Below are 19,346 nucleotides of genomic sequence, written 5' to 3'. Positions count from 1 at the left end.
CGGCGGGGCGGGCGGAGGGCGGCGGTGGGGCGGCATGGCGAGCTGCCGGCGGCTGAGCGGCGCGGGGCTGCGCGAGGTGCTGGGCCCGGCACAGGGGCTGCTCTTCGACTGCGACGGCGTCCTGTGGGCGGGCGAGCGCGCCGTGCCCGGCGCCCCCGAGCTGCTGGAGCGGCTGCGGCGCAGCGGCAAGGCCGCCCTGTTCGTCAGCAACAACAGCCGCCGCTCGGTGGCCGAGCTGGAGCGGCGCTTCAGCCGCCTCGGCTTCCGCGGCGTGCGCGCCGAGCACGTCTTCAGCTCCGCGCTGTGCTCCGCGCTCTTCCTCCGCCAGCGCCTCCTGGGCGGCGGCGGGAACGGCGGCGGGGCCGGGCGCGTCTTCGTGCTGGGCGGCGAGGGGCTGCGCGGCGAGGTGCGCGACGCGGGGCTGCGCCTGGCGGGCGAGGGCGAGCCAGCGCCCGGCGAGCCGGTGCGCGCCGTCCTGGTGGGCTACGACGACCAGTTCACCTTCGCCAAGCTGGCGCAGGCCTGCAGCTACCTGCGCGACCCGCAGTGCCTGCTGGTGGCCACCGACCCCGACCCCTGGCACCCGCTCAGCGACGGCCAGCGCACCCCCGGTGAGCCCGCGCCCCGTCCCGCGCCGCCCCCGGGGGGAAGGGGCTGGTGGCGGGAGTGTCCTGGGGTGGGGGTCCCTGTCCCAGCCCCGGGCGAGGCGGGTCCCTGAGCGCCAGGACGGGCAGGGTCGCCCGTCCTGGCGCGTCCCTGCCGGCTCCCAGAGCCGTGCTGCCCGCGCCTCGCTTGCCTGTCCCCGGGCGGGACCCAGGGTGCTGAGCTGCCCGCGGCTACTTCTTTTTCTCCTCTTCCTCCCCCTCTTCCCCCGCAGGGACTGGCAGCCTCACAGCCGCGGTGGAAACTGCTTCGGGCCGCAAGGCGCTGGTGGTGGGGAAGCCCAACACGTACATGTTCGATTGCATTGTGGAGCGTTTCGGCGTCGACCCGTCCCGCACCCTCATGGTGGGAGACCGTCTGGAAACAGATATCCTCTTCGGCAAGAACTGCGGGCTCGCCACCATTCTCACCCTGACAGGTGTTTCTCGCCTGGAAGAGGCGCAGGCCTACATGGCCAGCGACAGCGCTGCTGCCAAGGATCTGGTGCCCAATTACTATGTGGACAGTATTGCAGACTTGATACCAGGCCTGGATGAGTAGCAGTCTGTAGGTGTGAGGGCAGAGGGGTCAGGTTCCCCATCCCAGATCTCCATCTGTTCCCATTTCTCTCTCACTGCCCTATTCCCTCAATTCCGGGTTTCTTCACATTCCAGCATCCGTCTTTGGTGGCAGATGGGAGCAGGGTTGGCAAGAGGAGACAGGTTTCAAGTTGTCTCTTTCCTTCTGAAAGCTATCCATGACGGACAGAGTCCTCTCCCTCATTGCCAGATACCAGCATCTCTGAGAGAGAGCTGGAGGTCTTGAGGCTGACAGGGAGGTCAAATCAGTGTATCTGTGTGGCCTCTCCCCCTGGAGGAGTTAGGGACTGGCTGTCTTAGTATTATCTTTCCCTTATCTTAGTATTATTTTTCCGTTGGATAACCAGTGGCGGCCTTTTACTGCTGTCCTTTGACTCATAACTCTTGACTTTTGAGCTGCATCCCTGCAGTCCTTTTGGTAACCTTGCTGGGGGGGTTATCACCCACCTGGTCTCTATCAGTGCCAGGGCATGTGGAAGGAGTGTGCCAGAGCTCTGGAGCAATGAATGAGAGCATCTCTGCCTCCCACAAGTGAAAGAGAGCATTGCCTCATCTCTTCTCTCCCCCCATTCCTTAGAGATGTTTCCCCCACTACCGCCCTGCCCCGACTCGGTTAATAACTGTGCCAGTGTCTATCTGAAGGACAGAAGAGACTGGTTTGAGGGGGTTTTGTGCCAAACAGACGAGCTGTGACTGTGCACAGTCGGTCTGCAGTTGTACCTTGTTTTCAAGTACCCTTTCTGAAGGGGCTTGTGAAGGAGAGAGGGCTCCTAGATCATGACAACACAGTACTAGTGAACTGTATGACTCCCTAGTTCCCCCTCCTCAGTTGGATTTTGTCATAGTACAGTGAGAGAAAAGGGCTGATGGGGGTCTGTGCTCCAGCTGCTGGTGTGCAGGTGAGATGGTGATGGTGTTGTCACTGCTGTGAATGTGTCACAGTCCTCAAAATCATTCCTTGCTGCTTTGTCTTTCTACGTTTTTTTAATTTCTTGATTTAATTTATTCAAACTTATTTATTGTTCAGATATTGTATTATTTGTATAAAGTATGCTGATTGGTTGCACCAAGGGGACAGGAGGCAGTGCCTTTGGGCCTCCCATACTGTCCATGTCCCATGTTGATGTTCTTACACTCACCGTGTCTCTGTATATAATAAAGTGTGAGCGTAGGCTGGAAATGGCCTCCTTTTTTTGTGTGTGGTCCCATCAAGATGAAACTGCCCTAGGTATCTTTGAGCCCTCAGAGATGAGGATGTGGCAAGACCTTTCCTCACTCAAGGGGGTGCTGCTGGGTAGACAAGAGGAGTCAGTAATGTCTTTGTAGACAGGTGTCTTTGAGCTGCTGTTTGCTGCTGTCTCACTGGTGTCTCAGAACCAGGGTCAAGGGTGGAGGTGGCTGGTGGGGCTGTGGCGTAGGGCAGGGGGTAAATTGGAGCAGGGAGTGATGTGATCCTGCCTTTGCATTTCACAGTGTGAGTTATTCGTGGAGAATGGTGGCTTCCTGTGCTGTGCCTGAAGGCTGCCCACTGCTAGCCAGGGGGATCCCAGGTGGATGATCCGTGTGGTCCTGAGCAACTTTGTCTGGCTCCACTAGGGTAGAGGTGAGGTGCCATCTCTGTCACTTGCATATAGCTTGCAGGGGGATGAGAGCTGCCCAGGGAAGGTTTTGCTGTGACCCTTCCTGACTAAGCTAAGCTTTAAGTGACAGGGAGGTGGCCCTACCCCTGGGGTGACCTTCAGCAGACTATAGCTTGCCATGCCCTGCGTCCTCTCCCTGGGTTTGGCTGTGGTCCCAGCCTGGAGGGGCAAAACAGATTCGGTAAGAAGAGCTGAAAATCACTTAAATGTACTTTGTCTCCCTTCCTTATACGGGAGCCAAATCCTCCCCTTTGTCAGACCCCTTTAACTCCTGTTAATGATAACCAAGCACCACATCTCCCACTGGAGAGATCAGCTGTTCAGCTCAATAACTGTTCTCAGCGTAAGTTAGTGCGGTGTCAGCTCACATGATAGAACTGGTTGCAACTTATTTATTGTCTCTAGGATAATTCCAGGTGCTGAGTACCTGTTTTGCATTCCCCCCCCCCCCAATACAACTTAGGAAACAGCCTTCCAAAATAAAAGAAGATCCAAAGAGCTTTCTGGAGACTGCCTGTCACCTTAATCAGTCCCCTTTTGTATATGCCCATCTCTCTCCTTTGTCCCACGTCCAATTAGACTGCCAGAGAACTGGAACTCCGTTAATGAGCACTTGACCAACATTTCCATCATCAAGCAGAGCGAGACTGAGACCTAATGTGTCTGCTAACTTGGGCTGCCAGTCTAGAGATAGCCATTTATTTTTCACAGCTCCCCTTCTTTGTATCAGGCTGAAATTCGAGGTGCTGTTGTTGTGACGTGGGGCCACAGCTGGGAATGCTGAGCACACTGGTAGACTGAGGGAATTCAGTAGCTAGTCAGAGTTTGGGCCCTCTCCAAAGAGACTTTGGAGTTCGTCCTTTGGATCCCAAATGGCGAGACTGCAGTGTAGGATTTTTTTTTCTTGTGACTGAAAACAGAGCTCAGCAGAGGTGATGGCTGATCCTTATCTCTTGTGACCACGTAGCTTCTTTTCATCTGGAGCAGCTCTCCATGAGGACTTTGGTATGAAGCAGAGGTGGACTTGGAGCAGAAGGGGAATAGGTTTACCTGTCCTTCCTTTGGTTCTTCATGTAGGTGAGGGCACCAGGCAGGGTTAACCTCTGTCCTGTAAATGTCCCCAGGGTTGGATAGGAATGGAGCAGCACTGTAGGGGTCCATCAGGCCTTCTAGGTTCTGTTTTTGTGTGGCTTCCCCCTGCTGCTATTGCTCCTGCATGTAATGAACATGAGTGTGAGCAGATCTTACTAGAAAACTAGACTGGAAGGGCCCCTGAAGGATGATGAGTTCTCCATCCAAACCTGTCAGACATCCATTCAACCACTGACAATAAGGGGTCTGTGATCCTCACGGGGAGTCCGGCCTTGGTTCTCTCTGGGTTAAGTTTGGTGTGGCTGCAGAGAACATCTGCTGTTGAAACTGAAAAAAGTGATGGCTCCTGCTGTTTTTCTTCTTAGGCTGTGTGTTTAAGGAAGCAGTGCAGTTGCCAGGGAGCACAGGGCTGTGAAGAGTAGAGCTGTGGCAGCACGTGGGAGGGTGGAGCGGATGGGAAGGCCAGCTTGGTGTAGTGTAGGGAAGGGTATTTATTTTCTCATTTTCAGAAAACTGCATAGTCCGTTCCTGCCATGCAACAGAGACAACACCCAGGCGGGTGGCAGTAGTTCCATTACCCCAGGACTCTCCTATCCTTCATCCATAAGTGCAGTTACTGTGGCAACCACTGGCTGGATGATGTAAGCAGCAATTTGCTGAGCATCGCCTGCTCTGGGCAAGGCTTCAGTCTCTTAATCATCTTCATGCTCCTTCCCTGGACTCTCTCCAGTATGTCCGTGACTCTCTTGTACGGGGAGCCCAGAACTGGACCCAGTGCTCCAGGTGTGGCCTCGCCAGTGCTGAGTAGAGGGAAAGGATCGCCTCCCTTGATCTGCTGGGAACATTCCTCCTAATGTAGCCCAGGATACTGCTAATGTTCTCTGCTGCAGGGGCACAGTGCTGGTTCATGTTCAACTGGTGTCCAACAGGACCTCAGGTTCTTTTCTGTCATGCTTCTTTCCAGCCAGGTGGTCCCCAGTATTTACTGGTGCCTTGGGTTATTCCTTTCCAGGTGCGGGACTTTGCATTCTCCTCACTGAACTTCACGGGATTCCTGCCAGCCCATTTCTCCAGCCTATCAAGGTCCCTCTGGATGGGAACACAACCCTCTGGTGTATCAGCTGCTCCTCCCAGTTTTGTGTCACCAGCAAACTTGCTGAGGGTACACTCTGCCTCATCATCCAATTCATTAATGAAGATGCTAAACAGAGTCAGACCCAGTACTGACCCCTGGGAGAGACCCCTAATTACTGGCCTCCAGTGAGACTTTACACCACTGATCAGTATCCCCTGGGCCCAGCTGTTCACACAGTTTTCAGTCCACTTCACTGTTTCCTCAGCCAGGCCACACTTCCATTTTCTTCTCTGGGAGGATTATACAGGAGACAATGCCGAAGGCCTTACTGAAGTCAGTGTAGATGTCCACTGCTCTTCTCTCTCAAGCAAGCCAGCCATTTCATCACAGAAAGTTACCAAGTTGGTCAAACAACTGGCATTTCAGGAAGTCAACAAATGGGTCCAAAAATATTAAGCGATGAGTAGATGCCTTTAATATGAGGAAACAATGGTAATCCTGGCTGCGAAGCTGGAAGTAATAGAACTGGGAGGATCTGGAAGGTGTTGGGACTGGCAGGACAGAGAAGGATTTTTTTGCATGGGAAAGTGCCTCCAGAGCCAAGAAAGGATCATGATCCTAGGAACTCACTCGATACTTGCCCAACCTGATGTGAGAGTCCCTGTTTGCCAAGGCAGGCAGACCTGGCGCCACCCTGTCCCACAGCACCTGGAGCAGGGAGGAGGAGTAGAAGGCGAGGAGCACCAGCCTGTTACTGCCTGCCCTGGGGAAGCAGCCAGCATTTGCTCTTCCTCCAGCAGCAGTGTGGGTAGAAGTCCCTCCTTTGCAGCACAGTTTCCCACTCCTTACTCAAGGCATTGTCTCTTCCACCCCATAACGTGGGCTTTCAGGTTCCCCTTTGCCATCCCTCTATCCTTATCCATTTTTTATCTTCCTTACTGCTACCTCATTTGCTCTATGGACTCTGACCCCAGCAAACTCACCAGGCAGCCCAGGAGAGTTACATGGCTGTGCACATCTAGGAGCTGCTGCTGAGGGGTTGGACTCTGCCTGGGACTTGTGTGCAGATAATGTATTGGAAGTGCCCTTGGCAGACAAGCTGTTTTGGTGCTCCTTATAATCCCTGGGAGACACTGAACAGCTGAACTTGCTGAGAGCAATTTAAAAGTTAGTGGAGCTTTTAACGGTTTTTGAGTCATTGTACTGTTTTTTGTAGCCTCAGTATATCATCAGTGGGCTGATGCAAAGCACTGTCAGCTCTGTAAGCCTCCAGCATGGAGACGAGGGCGACGTGATGCCAGGAACATTCGCAGATCACAGAGCAGCTGCCTGCGATGATCCAGGTTGTTCTGCCCCATGATTTAGCCTGCTAGATGTGCAGCTCCAGCAACTAGCAGTTTCCAGTCTGTATAGGATATTGCTGAGCACTGAGATGCTCTCTTCACGTGATAGGGGTGAGAGAAACCTGTCTTTTAAATGGACATGGTTGTCCATCAGGTCACCCAAAGCCCTTCGCCAGCCTTTCTGCTCACCAGCCCTTGCTGAACCTCTAGCCTGGTTCCCACAGAAACTGCACAAAAAGTGGTACCTGGATAAAATTCAGAGCATGAATTGCTTCCTCCTGTTTCAAGCAACCTGAAACAATTCAGATACAGTTTTCTGTTTCCTCCAGGTGTACTCTGCTGTTATACTACAGTTGCCTGTAGTTTATCCCTGTAGCATGGAAGCCAGAGGAAATTGAGACTTTGTGGGCTGCAGATGAGAGATTTCCCACCTGTCAGGACAGCTTGACTGTGGCCCTGGCAAGGTGCCCTTTCTTCATGAAGCAGGGGTGTTCCTGACTTGCTGTCCTTCTCTGCCCTAATGCTTGGAGACTGCTGATTGAGCTAACTTTGGGCAGAGCCTAGGAGCGTAGGAGTGGCACAGAGAAGTGGCAGTCCTTATTTGTGCGCTTGCCAAGTTTGCGGGTGGAGGTGTGAAGACTGGCAATATGCTGCTGTTCAGCACTTCAGTATGACTGGAGGACCATGTGCCTGCCACAGCCTTGGTAACCTGGAGATTGGCATGTCTCGAGATGGGGTGGCCGTACTCTTTCAGTGGAGAGTGTAGTCTGTGCTTAGGTTGAACTTCACGATGTTCACTGCCTTGCAATCCACCACAGTCTCATTAGTTACCTTCCCACAATTTCAGGGGTGAAAGGGCCTATGTCATTGAGCAACCCACAATGTGTTTGACTCCCGTTTGGCCACAAGCAACTCTGAATGCCCTTGAGCCAATGTTGCTGGAAATCTACCTGTTGGTGCAGGTTTTTGAACAGCTTTCTTCTTATGTGTTTGGGCAACCTGATATTAAGGATTCTTAGGAGAACTCTCTATAGAAGTAGTCTTCCCTCTTGGTCACTTACTGATGACCCAGCAGCAGCAGAACAGTAGTTCCTAGTGGAGCATATCTGATCCTCAGGTCAGTCCAGAGATGGATATGGATGGTCATTTTAAGTAGCACATGGTTCTGGCAGGCACATCTTTTAAGTGGCAGGATCTGAGGCATACCCCATGGTACTGCCTGCTGATGCAATACAAAACTCTGCCATTACTCCTTTGTGTGTGTTGTAAGCTCTCCAGAACAACATCTCCAGCAATGGGACATAAACAGCAACAGGAAAATCTGTCTGATCCCTATAGTGACTTAGGAAGAGATACAACTACCTGGAAAAGGAGTATGTGAGTTACCATGGGACTCCTTCTAGCAGCAAAGCTCCAGGCTCAAAACGTGGAGACATCCTGTTTAATACTTATATTTCCTCCTCTTACCCAGGCAATGTTCTGCAATGCAGAAAAGTAAGACACCTGCAAAGGATCATCCTTTGCTCCTTGTCTCTTGAACTTGGATGCTCTGCCAGGTCCAATAAGAAAATCAGACAACTCTAGTAAGGCATCTGTCTAGGGATCTCATTCTCCCATCACCTGGACTATTGTTCTTTAGGCTGAAAATAAACCTAGAAGTAGGAGGCTCCTGTACTCTGTTCCCATTAGCCTGGCTGTAGTGAATTGACACCAGATTTTTCTTTCATTTCATAGTGTTCATGTCAAATATTCTCTTTCCTTTTTTCCTTTCTATTACAGCCACCACAGGCTCCACTGCCTGTCTGTTCCTTGTATAACAGAGTGTGAGTTGTGCATTCCTGCCACCATCCAACCCACAAGGATCAGTTGTTACTCTGTCCTTTAATACACAGCTGGGTGATACCTAGAGAGATAAAAATACAACTGGATAGAAAGAGGTGCAGCTGAAATTGCTTTCCAGCTAGACCTCCCTTTTGCTGTTGCCTGAGCCTACTGTCTGACTGTCTCAGTAGGAGGGAAGGAGTGGGAGGTTCCACATCAGAGTTTCTCCATAGATCTGTAAATCCAGTGCAAGCTGGTGCTGCAAAAACCACAGTTATTTTCACATCAGTCTGATGCTCAGTAACAGGAATGTTTTCACGACAAGAAAGAAGGTTGTGCCAGGCAGGGGTGAACAGCTGAACGTTGCAGAATGGAATGGGATGGTATGGAGTGTCATCCTGGCTGACGTGAGCTCACTCAGAGACATATGGGGTGATAAATGGCAACTGGTTGGGGAAAGAGTGTGAAATCCTATCCCTCTGCACATTTGAAACCTGCATTCCTCCAAGCTGTTAAACAAGCCTCCTTCCCAAGAGCCGAAAAGCTGGATTTACAAGCACAATTTTGGCTGTGTTTTGACTGTCAGCTTCTTTTGCTAGATGTTGTTGACACTGCAGGGCCCCTAACTACTGCTGGCCCCCTCAGTGCATCCAGCAACCCTGCAGCTGCAGCTCTCTGCTCCAGAGCTGTTTCTCATCACTGCTCATCCTCACTTTGCCCTGCAGCCCCAGCTGGCAGTGGCTTGGTCACGCAAGCGTCTCTGCTCAGGAGGGCCTGGTTGCTGGCAAGCACAAGGCTGTGTACTGGAAAGCAAATGGCACACAATGTGTCCAGCAGCCCTGCAGTCTGCATCCAAGTCACGGCTCTCCTTTGTGCATGCTTAATCAGCTCCTTCTGGGATGGGCTTCTTCTGTCATGCTTCCAGCTGCTCTTAGAGGGACCATGCCCTCCACCTACACCTCTTTAGTTTCTATGCTATAGATGTATGTTTTCCAGTCTGCACATCATTCTCTCTTCAATAGTTGTCTTACACAGTTCTTCATCATCTGATGAACGCCAGATACCCTGCTTTGCTGCTTTACTTGCTGCTTCATCAGCTGCACCACTACAAGAATCTCATTTTCTGTTTTCCAGAACCGTAGCATGTTCTTTTTGCCTTTCCAAGTCAAAGGGAAGGAGGACCTAATCCCTTCAGGCACCTCCCTTAGCAGCAGTTTCAGGTGCCTAAATCTCTATGAGTCAGACCCAAAGTCTGGAGCAGCAGGATGGGAAAACAGTCACCCACAATGTGCTACCTGCAGTCCCCTCTGAGGGGTGCAGCAATCCCCAATCCATGTGCAATGCCCCTTTCCAGACACACATGTAGGGCAGTTTTTGATCTCCAGGCTGGGTGAGCACCCAGATTGCACAGCACAGCCAGGTAGTGCCTCTTGTCCTCTGCACCGACACAGGGCTGGCCAGGCAGGGGCAAGAAGAGCATCTGGGACAGGATGCTGGGAAGCTGCATGAATACAGTCTTGGCATTGCAATGGCAGCCTTCACCTTCATCCCAGCTCATTCTCTGGTGCCTGGCTGGTTTGCCCTCAAGAGGTGATGTTTCAGCAGGAGGAGGCCACAGACACTCAGCCAGAGCAGGGCAGCTGCCACGCCAGTGAGGTTGCCTCTATGGTGTGCCCAGCCATCCCAGCCCTGGGAGAGCCAGAGCTGCAGTCAGAAGTCCCACAGGCACAGCTTGCAGTGAAGTTGGGCTTGGCATCCTGGTACAATGTGGAGAGGGAGCTCACTGCTCTTCTTTAGGCAGAGCTGGAACACACCAGCTGGGCAAAGGCTTGCTGGGGGGCTGGGGCCTGTCAGTGTGTGTCCTGGTTGCAGACAGAGTAGGACAAGGACTGGGTGGTGTTGAGGTGCTACCAGCAGTGGGAGCCAGGGGAGTCATCTGGAGAGGTGTGAGTGAGAGACAGGTTTACCTTCAGACACCCAGTTTTTCTGTGATAAAACTCAGTGTGCTAGCACTCTGCAAAATGTCCAGTCAAAATTGCTCTGGGGGCTGATGGGGGGGGACTCAGAGCTGGGGGACAGTGCTACGGCTATGGAAAAGGAGTGGTGTTGCCACACCCTAAGCATCCTCCTCCGTTGTCAGTGGATGCACAAACAGTGGAATATGGTAATCCCCAGGGAGGAGTTGCCTTGAGAGGTCTCAGGATCCCTCTTCTCATCCCAAGGTACTGCTTGCCCACCGTCCTCCCTCTTCCTGACCAGGTCTCATCTGACTGCTTCTTGTGCCACATGCCTAAGCCTGTGCTCCCATCCTCTCTGCTGGTGCTGCTGAGACCTGGTCTATGATACTACAGTGTTGGGCGATCCTCCTTACTGGATGTCATGGTGTTTCCAGAACTGTGCACACATAACCCAGAAGACTGAACAACGCTGCATTAAAAAGGAAAGTAAGAAACAAAAGCAGTGCATTTCACATTTCAGCCTCTTGGAGGGACCAAAGAGTATCCTGTCTTTAGAAATACCACAGAAAGTTAGAAAAAAAAAAAAAAAAAAGCTCAGCTGTGGAATTAATATATGTCCTGCTTTCTGCCTTCTCCTGGGATTCATCCCTCTCTGCCCACTGCACCCTGGTGCAGTTCTGGGGCTCTGCATGGCTGGGCTGAGGGAGGCCCTGCAAACATACAGGGGTGTCATTCTGCCTTTGGCAGACCTGTGCCAGGCCAAAAAAAAACAAAGGAAGCAAATTTTCTGAGCCATGTGTGAGTCTCCCCTGAAAAAGAGAGAGCACATGCCCAGCAAATTAGGACATCCCAGCAGCAACAGCTCTCACCCCCTGCCCAGAGGGGGCTCCTGGCACACTGTTTGCCAAGAGCCTACTTTTCTCAGAAAGTGTCCTGTTTCCCCACAGAGAGTATCACCCTGAGCCAACAGTCACCCTCCTGCCTGAAAGAGGGATGATCAGCTCACAACATGGCCAAGCATCCTCACCCACTTCTGTTTGGTAACAGCAGCGCATAGCCCAGCATCTCGGTTTCACTCTGAGGGGTAAAACCATCTGTCCCCCAGCTGAGCTAAGATGCAGCCACGTGCTGGGCTAACACAGCCTAACCTTTCTGCAGTGGGAAAGCAAGTTTTCCAGAGAGGAAATGGTAACTTGATGGGGAGCTGGTCAGCATCCAGGGTCAGTCCTCGAGAGCATTCCCAGGCAGCTGCAGCACACCAGCTTCAGTCAGTCGTGCTCTTCACTTAGGTTGCACGCTTTCAAGAGGTTGAGCCCTGCAGTTTTGGGGCTGGCTTGATGCAAACCGCAGCAGCCCTGTGATGCCCAAGGGTGGGTATGTATGTGAAGGGGTTAATTTTCCTCCAGCAGGGCTGCTCCAGCTGGCCCAGTGCCCTGGGCTTTACCACAGAGCTGTTCAGATACAGTTTGGGAGTACCCTTGCTCAACTAGGGACTTATTATTAGGTTGGAAGGAGGAGGCCCTGTTTCTGGGGACAAGATTTCATCCCCATCTTCCTCTGACCTTTTTCTCCTGGGCTAATTGACACTTTCCTTTGTCCCCCATTCCTGTGTCTCAAAACATGGGGTGTGATGGCTTCTCAGAATTAGTTATTGTTCTTTGGAGAGATAAAGTCTTTCTGCAAGCCATCTCCTTCACAATATAAGGCTTCACATGCCTTATAGGCATGGCAGCCCACCCTCTAACCTTCATCCCAAATCCCTTTATGTGCCCAAGAGGCCAGAGGAGCTTTGGGATCACATGGTCAGAGACATCTGCTAGCTGCTCCTCCAGCCTCCCTTGGCCCCATGCAGCTGCATCCAGCCTAACCAAGCAGTTGCAGCAATCTGGCCTGTCTCTCCCACTATCCAAGAGTTTGATAACCCAAAGCCCCTCTTTCCCAAAGCCCCAGCCCAAAGCCCCATTGCATGGAGTGAACGAGTCCCAGCACAGATCTTGACCTTGCGTAGACCGCATTACATGCAGGGCCCAGGAGCAACAGGGTTGTTGTTCCCAAAGGACAGAGTTGTCCCAAATCAAGAATGGCTGCAGTTGGTTCCTATCCTTTTGTCATCTTGCACTTTTGTTAATCTTTTAACAGCTTGCAGTGCCTCAGTCCAGCCTATTAGAAGCTCACAGGACTTCCCTGGCTGGTCTTGGAAACATGAAGAGTTGTTTTTCAGGAAGTCTCAGCCTTATGGACATTGCACAATGCAAGAAGATATGAAGGCTGGTGTTCAGTGAGACTTGATCCCTCTAGCACAGTTCCCTGGCCTTCCAGTGGGCTGCCATTGGACACAGTCTCCAGGTATCTGGAAGTGAACATCAGTCCTGGGCTCTCTGCTCTTTTCTTTCTCATTCAGCTCCAGGGCTGTGCTTGGAGGGTCTGAGCAGCAAGGACAGATGCTGGGTCCTGTCTTGGAGGGCCCTGCCTTGGAGGGTCCCTATCTGGTGGTCAAGCCACTCCCTTGTCCTGAGGGGTCCCTGCAGGTAGGCAGTAAACCTGAGGCAGAGGGACAGGGAACAGGTAGCCCAGAATATGTTGCTAGGCAGCCTGGCACCAGGGTGAGTGGCTCAGCCCCAGCGCTAATCAAGAGATAGCATTGGCACTGATGTGACAGGCTCCCAGCACAGCCAGGGAGCAGTAGGAAAGGGGGGTGCAGCAGCAGCAGAGGTCCTGCATGAGCCCCCATCTCCTCCCCAACCCACCAGCCACGTCGCCAGGATGCTGTATGGCTCTGTAGCAAGGCTCAGCAGTGGGTGTTTTGGCCAGAGAGATTTCTGGAAGGTGCAGGGTGCTGTCTGTGGTGTCTCTGCCGTGTGTGGGGTCTGTGCAGGACTGGTGGAAGGAAAAAAGTAGATAGTGATGAAGCAATGGTGAGCTTGAAGGAAGGCCAACTGAGACACCTGAGAAACAAAGCAAGTAATAAAATCCTGGAGAAAAACAGCTCTCCGCGCCCAGCCGAGCCCACTCCTGGAGCTGCCAAAAAGGCATCCTTGGCTCAGAGGTAAGCAGCCATAAAATGCAGGGAGATACTTCCCAGGGAGGGAAGGTTTTACCTGTCGGGCAAGTTCATGAGCATCCTCGCCCACCAGCTGGGAGAGTTTAGAGCATGGCAGGCAATCATCCCACCACAGCCTTCAGCAAAGCAGGAGGAGAGGGGGAAACACAGCCCTGTTTTTTCTGTGGCACCCAAGCCAAGAGACTATCTGGGCCATTCTGAGAGGGGACTAACCCCCAGGGAATGTGGTTTGGGCTCCTGGGCCAAGTGGGGTAACCTCCTGTGATTGGTGGGGAGCCAGCTCAGGAAGACTGAGTTCCTTTGCAGGTTTTGGCAGGCTGTTTGTGTTTTGGACCCTCCTCCTTGGACCCAAACCTTCATGGCTGGAGAAATGGTTCTGTCCATCATAGAACTGTCCCCCAGCAGCCTGACCTCATCAGACCTGACAGGTCCTTCTCCCAGCCACAACTTTGCCTCCTGTGCCACTCATCCCTGCTTGTGGGCACAGGTCCTCATGGACTTGCTCAGCAGGTAAAACATCCCCTGTCCACAAAGCTGAGCTTGTGCCCCCAGGGCAACTGAATAAAACACCATGTGGGGCAAGTCCCTGTTCTGCTCTCTGCTATTTTTCCTTCCCTTTCCCCCAGAAAAACAGACCACCACAAAGAGAAACAAATGCCTTTGTTTTCCAGGCGGGAAGGACTGTCAGAATGGCATGTCTCCCTGCATCTTGTTAGGGGTTAGATAAGTCCCTGAGAGCTACGGGGAGCTCTGTCACACAGCACAAATCCTTGCTGACAGTGCTATTGTTAAGAAGGGGTGCATTTTGGGAGGGCTGGGGGTTTTGGCCCCTACTTGTTTCTCTCCAAGAAAGTCACGGCTGATGCCTGCTTGCCCAGGGAGACTTCCCTCCCTGACAGCTCTTATCCTGAACAGACAGCAGCTTGGCATTAGCCAAGGGGTGTGGAGGGAGGCCCTGGTTTCTGGACTTCTCTATGTGCCCCTGGGCTGGCAGGCACTCTATGGAGTGCCAAAACTTTAAAGAAGTGTCCTTCTCTTGGAGCTGCCTAGCACCAAGTTTGTGCCACTCCAATCCAGTATCTGCACCCTGCAGTGGCCCTTGGATTGCTCCTGCCAGGAACTCTCAGGTAGCAGAGCCAGTGAAACAAGTTCAGGATGCTCACCCTGCCTGGTATGGGGGATGCCTCTCCCACAGCTTGGCTTAGAGCTGGGTCCTGCAAAGGTCCTGTCCTGCTCAGGGCAAGTTTACACAACAGCAGACCCTGTAGAGACACAGCTTTCCGTTTAAGGTTACATCCTTATCATGGGCTTGACCTGGGGACTGCTCTCATCTTCCCATCTTCCCTTTGAATGGGAGGAGGTGCATTATACTACAATTTGAACCTGCCTGACTAAATATAGTCAGTGTAGAGACCAGGAGAACCTCCCTGGTTTTCCCTGTTTGCTTTGATGGGAATGCAAATGATGAATCCCAGCTGTTGCCTGCTTCTGGAACAAATGCCTAAGGGTCTGGAGGCCAGTACCTCTCAGATGTCCATGGTTTTTGAAGATAACCTATCCTGCACAAGGAAACTTTTACACAGTGCAGTGGCCCTTGGCCTCACAGTGGATCTGGTGAACCTGCTGTGGGCTGAACAGACAGCATGGACATGCCTCACAGATTAGCTGCCTATGGGATACAGAGGGTACATCCAAAAATTCCTGTCAGGCTGACTCTCCCTTACCTTCTATGCTGGGTGAGAAGAGCAGGCTTCATTCTCATGTGAGCAGCTCTTGCCACTGAATCATTGGCACACAGATGCTGCAAGTGAATGTCCATCCCTCTTCCGCCAGGTTCCTGCTGTGAAGAGGAAAAGCAGGAAATGATAAGTGATCCTACTCCCTACCAAAACATCTCTCAACCAGTAGCCCATAGGCTAAATATGCTTCATAAACTACTCAAAGCTGTCCCACAGAACAGGCTCCCCACCCATGCACGTGGCCAGGCAGTCAGTTGGTGTGTCAAGATCTACCCTTCTTCCAGCAGATGTCAGAAGTTTGTCAGCGCTCAGCCTCAAAGTCCATCACAACAAGAGCGAGACTACAATCCTGCAGAACAATGCCATTTTGTTTATTTTAGTGTTAAATGCATCAACATGCTTCCCTCCCTTCTCTCAAGTCACACAGTTCTATTGGGATGTGAGCTGGTCCTTGGCTTTCTTCCTGAAAAATGACATGGACCTCTGTTTGGGAAAGGGTGAGAAGCCTAAACAGCTTCTGCCCAGGAGTAGACAACAGCAGAGAGGGAGAGTGTGTTTGTGCTGCCAGTGCTGGTGGAGTGTGAGCTTGTGCTCCTGACAAATGACCTGTATTACCACCCCACCAGCTGCTCTTGTGAACCTGCCCCAGCTCTGGATCTGTGGGAGAGAACCAAGGAGATCCCAAGTACGGATCCTATCTTTAGCATGAGGTGTGAACAGTCAACGCATGGACTGGACTGAGCACCAAAAGCTGACTCTTCCCAAGTACTGCAGGCTGGCAAAGCCCAGTTTTGGTGTCAGTGGGGTGCTTCAGCATCTGCTTTCTGCCTAAGGAGCAGAGGGAGATGGAGGACCTAGAGGTGAGGAAGAGCAGGCCCTGGGTCGTGGGTGATGGGTGGACATGCTTGCTGGCAGGGGTAGAGATGGCTCTGCAAAGGGCTTCCTTGGAGAGATCCACTTGCAAAAACTCCCAAAAGAGTGACACAGCCTCACCACAGCAGTGATATGTGTGTGTTCACCAGCCCCAGAGGGTGCCTGGGCCCCCTGCAAGGGGATGGGAACAAACAGCATTGCAGGGAATGACACATCCCAGTGCTTTCCACAGCCTCCAAATTACAGATAGCATCAGAGAGTAGCGCCCTGCTCTATCCCCAAATAGTATGAGCCTCAGGCAAAGGAGGGTGCCAAGCCCTGCCAAAACACCCTCCCATTTCATCAGCCGATCCTGGTAGATAACAGACAGCTTACTAGGGTAATTGTTCCAGCTGGCTGTAGGATGGCAGGCAACAGCTGCCTAACAGAGATCACTACCACCTAACTGTCTGGAGCACATGTGAGGGATGACACATGTTACTGAAACCCCCAGGGGAGTTCTGGGGGACCAGGGGTCCCCAGTCAAGCAGCGGAGGAGAGTTCGAGGCTGCACTGGCTTTGGGGTGCTGTCCCTGCCAGGAGGATGCACCCCTGTTAGGAAATGATGATCTGTGCTACCCACAGGACCCCCAGGGAGGGCAGCTGCATGTAAGCCCAAGGCAATTCTCTTTTCTCCAGCCCTTGCTGCCTGGCAGGGCCCCATTCCCCCTTGGAAAGGCCAAGTTGGTCTTTTGCCTGCCTTGGCTTACACTCAGCTGTGTTGGTGCCCTGTGGTCTCGTGCTTTGGATGCTCTCCAAGCACGAGATGTGCCCCTAATGCTGGCTCGTGGGCTGGCTGCAGACGAGTGCATTTGCCAAAGCAGATGCAATGGCCCACGCAGGGTACGGCTCAGCGAGAAAAGCCTGACGTGCTCCAGGCTCCCTGCCAGTCTCACCTCCTGAGCATCTCTGGTGCTGTTTCTGCCATGTGTGGAGACCAATATCATAGCTCACACCCTAGGGTACCACTTCCCATGCACAAAAAACCCCAAAAAAAAACCCCAAAAAAACTCCCACCACCCCACACGTGTGTTTTCAGGTTTCTTGTCATTCCTGCCAGCAGAACCTGTTCACGGTAACCCCTTTCTTCGGGATTATCATTCCACACTGGGTTTTATACACATTGCTTGCTGAAAAATGGCACGTGGCTGAGTTTCGGTCTCAAGGGTGTTGCAGGAGAACGTGCCTGTGTTCCACGAACATACTTCTCCTGAGCACTGTTTGTTGGAAGAGCTGAAACCAGCATCTGGGTTGCCATAACATGTTCAAACACAGCATCCACTTACAGTTTGCATATTAAATACAGCAAACAAACTTCTGCCCAGTGCATCCACAAAGTCACTTTAACAGACAAAAACCCGAGACAGGGAATACGCCTCAGTAGGTTGTTCCTAGGCCTGAAATAGACTCAATAAATGGCACTGCAAGGACACCAATTTGGGTATTACAGCAGTGCAGAGCCGGTGGCCACAATCAGTCAATAGCCTGCAGCTCTCCTGCTCCAGCACACGTGTGATGAAATATCTGACCCTCACGCACGGAGCTGCATTTGCTTGCCCTTGAACTTCCAGCACTAATGAGAAGCACAGGAATCATCCTGAGCATCAGATTGTAGCACAATATTACCTTTCTATCCTGCAGCGGTGGTGCTGGGCTTATGTTGCAGGCCCTCTGGAAGTCATCAGCCAATGTCCAGACAAGCGGTGGCAATGTTTTCACCTCTGTAGTCAGCATTTGCTGAGCTTGCAGCTCTGCTTTCGAAACATGTCATTTCTTACAGGTTAGGTTTAAAGCCTTCACTACAGTGCCTGCACAGCCCGCACAACACATGCTGCCCCCCAACTCGTTTGAACTTCTACCTTTTCCATTCTTTCTCTTTCTTCCACCTGATTTCTTTAACAAAAAATTGGAAATTCATGCCACCGCTCAGAAGTTGATTTTCCATTTTTTTTTCAAAATAAGAAAAGTATTATCAGCTTCAAAGTGAGTGGAAGAGTTGTATGGCATCCATAATTGTACTTTGCCTACAGGAGAACTTAAGACTTGCTCCATTCACCTTCCAGCTCTCCCCAGTTTGCTGTTCCCCTCTGGCTCAGCAGTGACTGCCTGCCATGCTGCAAGTCTTTGCTTAACCTGCGTTTGCAGCTCTTGGAAATACTCTGCGTGCAGCAAACCCCCTGGTCTGGGCTACGTCATTGAGAGCAACCTCTCTGTGTCAAAACCAAGAACGTGCTTCCTGAAGCATCAGGATGCCTCTCCCTGACTTGTCTCTGCCATGAAGCTCTGAGCCAAGTGTCCTTAAATTGATGAGCAGATGGCCTCAAGTCTTCCCAACCAGTCACAGTCTGGCTGGGATTAGAGATCTGCTCACTGCCCTGCTCCAGCCTCATAGTCAGGATCCTTCATGTCCAAGTTAAACTAAGGTTTTTTTGCTGTGCTGTCAGTATTGCTAATGCTGTCAGGCAAGGAGTCCTCCTGCCTGCCACCCCTGCAGATGGAGGAGCTAGCCCACATCACTAGGTGGCTTCTTGCTGTTCTCACGTGCCAGAAAGGCACTTGAGCAGCCTGGGCCAACCATCTCCATGGGCTGACACAGGTTAATCCATGTTGCCCATGGCCATGACCCAGCATCCAGCTCCCTCCCTGCCTTCCTAGCCGGAGTGCTATGTCCATTGCACAGCCACAGGGATGCCACCCAACTGGCAGACAAGGAGAACTCCATTCCCCCCCAAGTCCTGCAAAGCCCCACTGGCTGTGCCCAGGGAAGGTTTACACCATGGAGATGAGATGAAGCCTAATGTGAGCAGTCATAGGTGTGGGGGAAAAAGTGGGGAGCATGGATTTGGGGAGCTCCTAGGATGCACTTAGAGGAGTGTCATTAGTGTGAGGAGTCATTCCTGCTTCCCCAAGCTGTAACTTCAGACTCACCCAGATAAATCACCTTGTTCGGGTACCCTTTGATAACATTTCCAGGACTATCTTCACCACTTGGGAACATATTTCCATACTGATTTAATGAAAGCAGAGATTCTGGAGTCAGCAGAAGTTGGAGCCTCACAGACGGCTCCTAGTCGAGGAATCTGGATGTGGTTGGAAATGTTTCAGCAGTCAAAGCTTGGGAGATCCTGCTGTGGCTCATTCCTGATGTGAGGTTCCGTGTCCACAAGATAATAAATCTGTATTTAGAACACCTAATCCTGAGTTTAAAATACCACAGGCCACATAACACTAAGTGGCTGAACAGGTACAAAGGTTCTCTCTCAGTGGAAAGATGTCGCAAATCACTGCAACAGTAATTGCAGCCAAAACAGGCTTTTGCCATCTGAAGAACACTGTATACAAGTGGACTTCTGTCACATAGTCCACAGGCTTTTCAGCCAGGCCCTTTCCCATCCCTCCAAGGTCATCACTTGGGATGCCCAATCTACCACTGCATCCCTCACAAGCAGATCTGGGGGCAGATC

The 19,346-nt window shown here is 52.0% G+C and overlaps 1 protein-coding gene across 1 annotated transcript; it reads left to right on the top strand.

The window, feature by feature from the left end:
• On the top strand, nucleotides 1–2,421 carry PDXP (pyridoxal phosphatase). The gene is made up of 2 exons (XM_050325111.1): nucleotides 1–611; nucleotides 878–2,421. Exons 1-2 carry the CDS (start codon nucleotides 35–37, stop codon nucleotides 1,201–1,203), a joined length of 903 nt encoding a protein of 300 aa, XP_050181068.1. The 5' UTR covers nucleotides 1–34; the 3' UTR covers nucleotides 1,204–2,421.
• Nucleotides 2,422–19,346: the final 16,925 nt, after the last annotated feature.

The sequence above is a fragment of the Myiozetetes cayanensis genome, unplaced genomic scaffold (genome assembly GCF_022539395.1).
Source record: "Myiozetetes cayanensis isolate MyiCay16 unplaced genomic scaffold, myiCay2020 scf3, whole genome shotgun sequence".
NCBI lineage: Eukaryota > Metazoa > Chordata > Aves > Passeriformes > Tyrannidae > Myiozetetes > Myiozetetes cayanensis.
The sequence above is the reverse complement of the archived record's forward strand: the minus strand, read 5'-3'. Positions and strand labels throughout refer to the sequence as shown.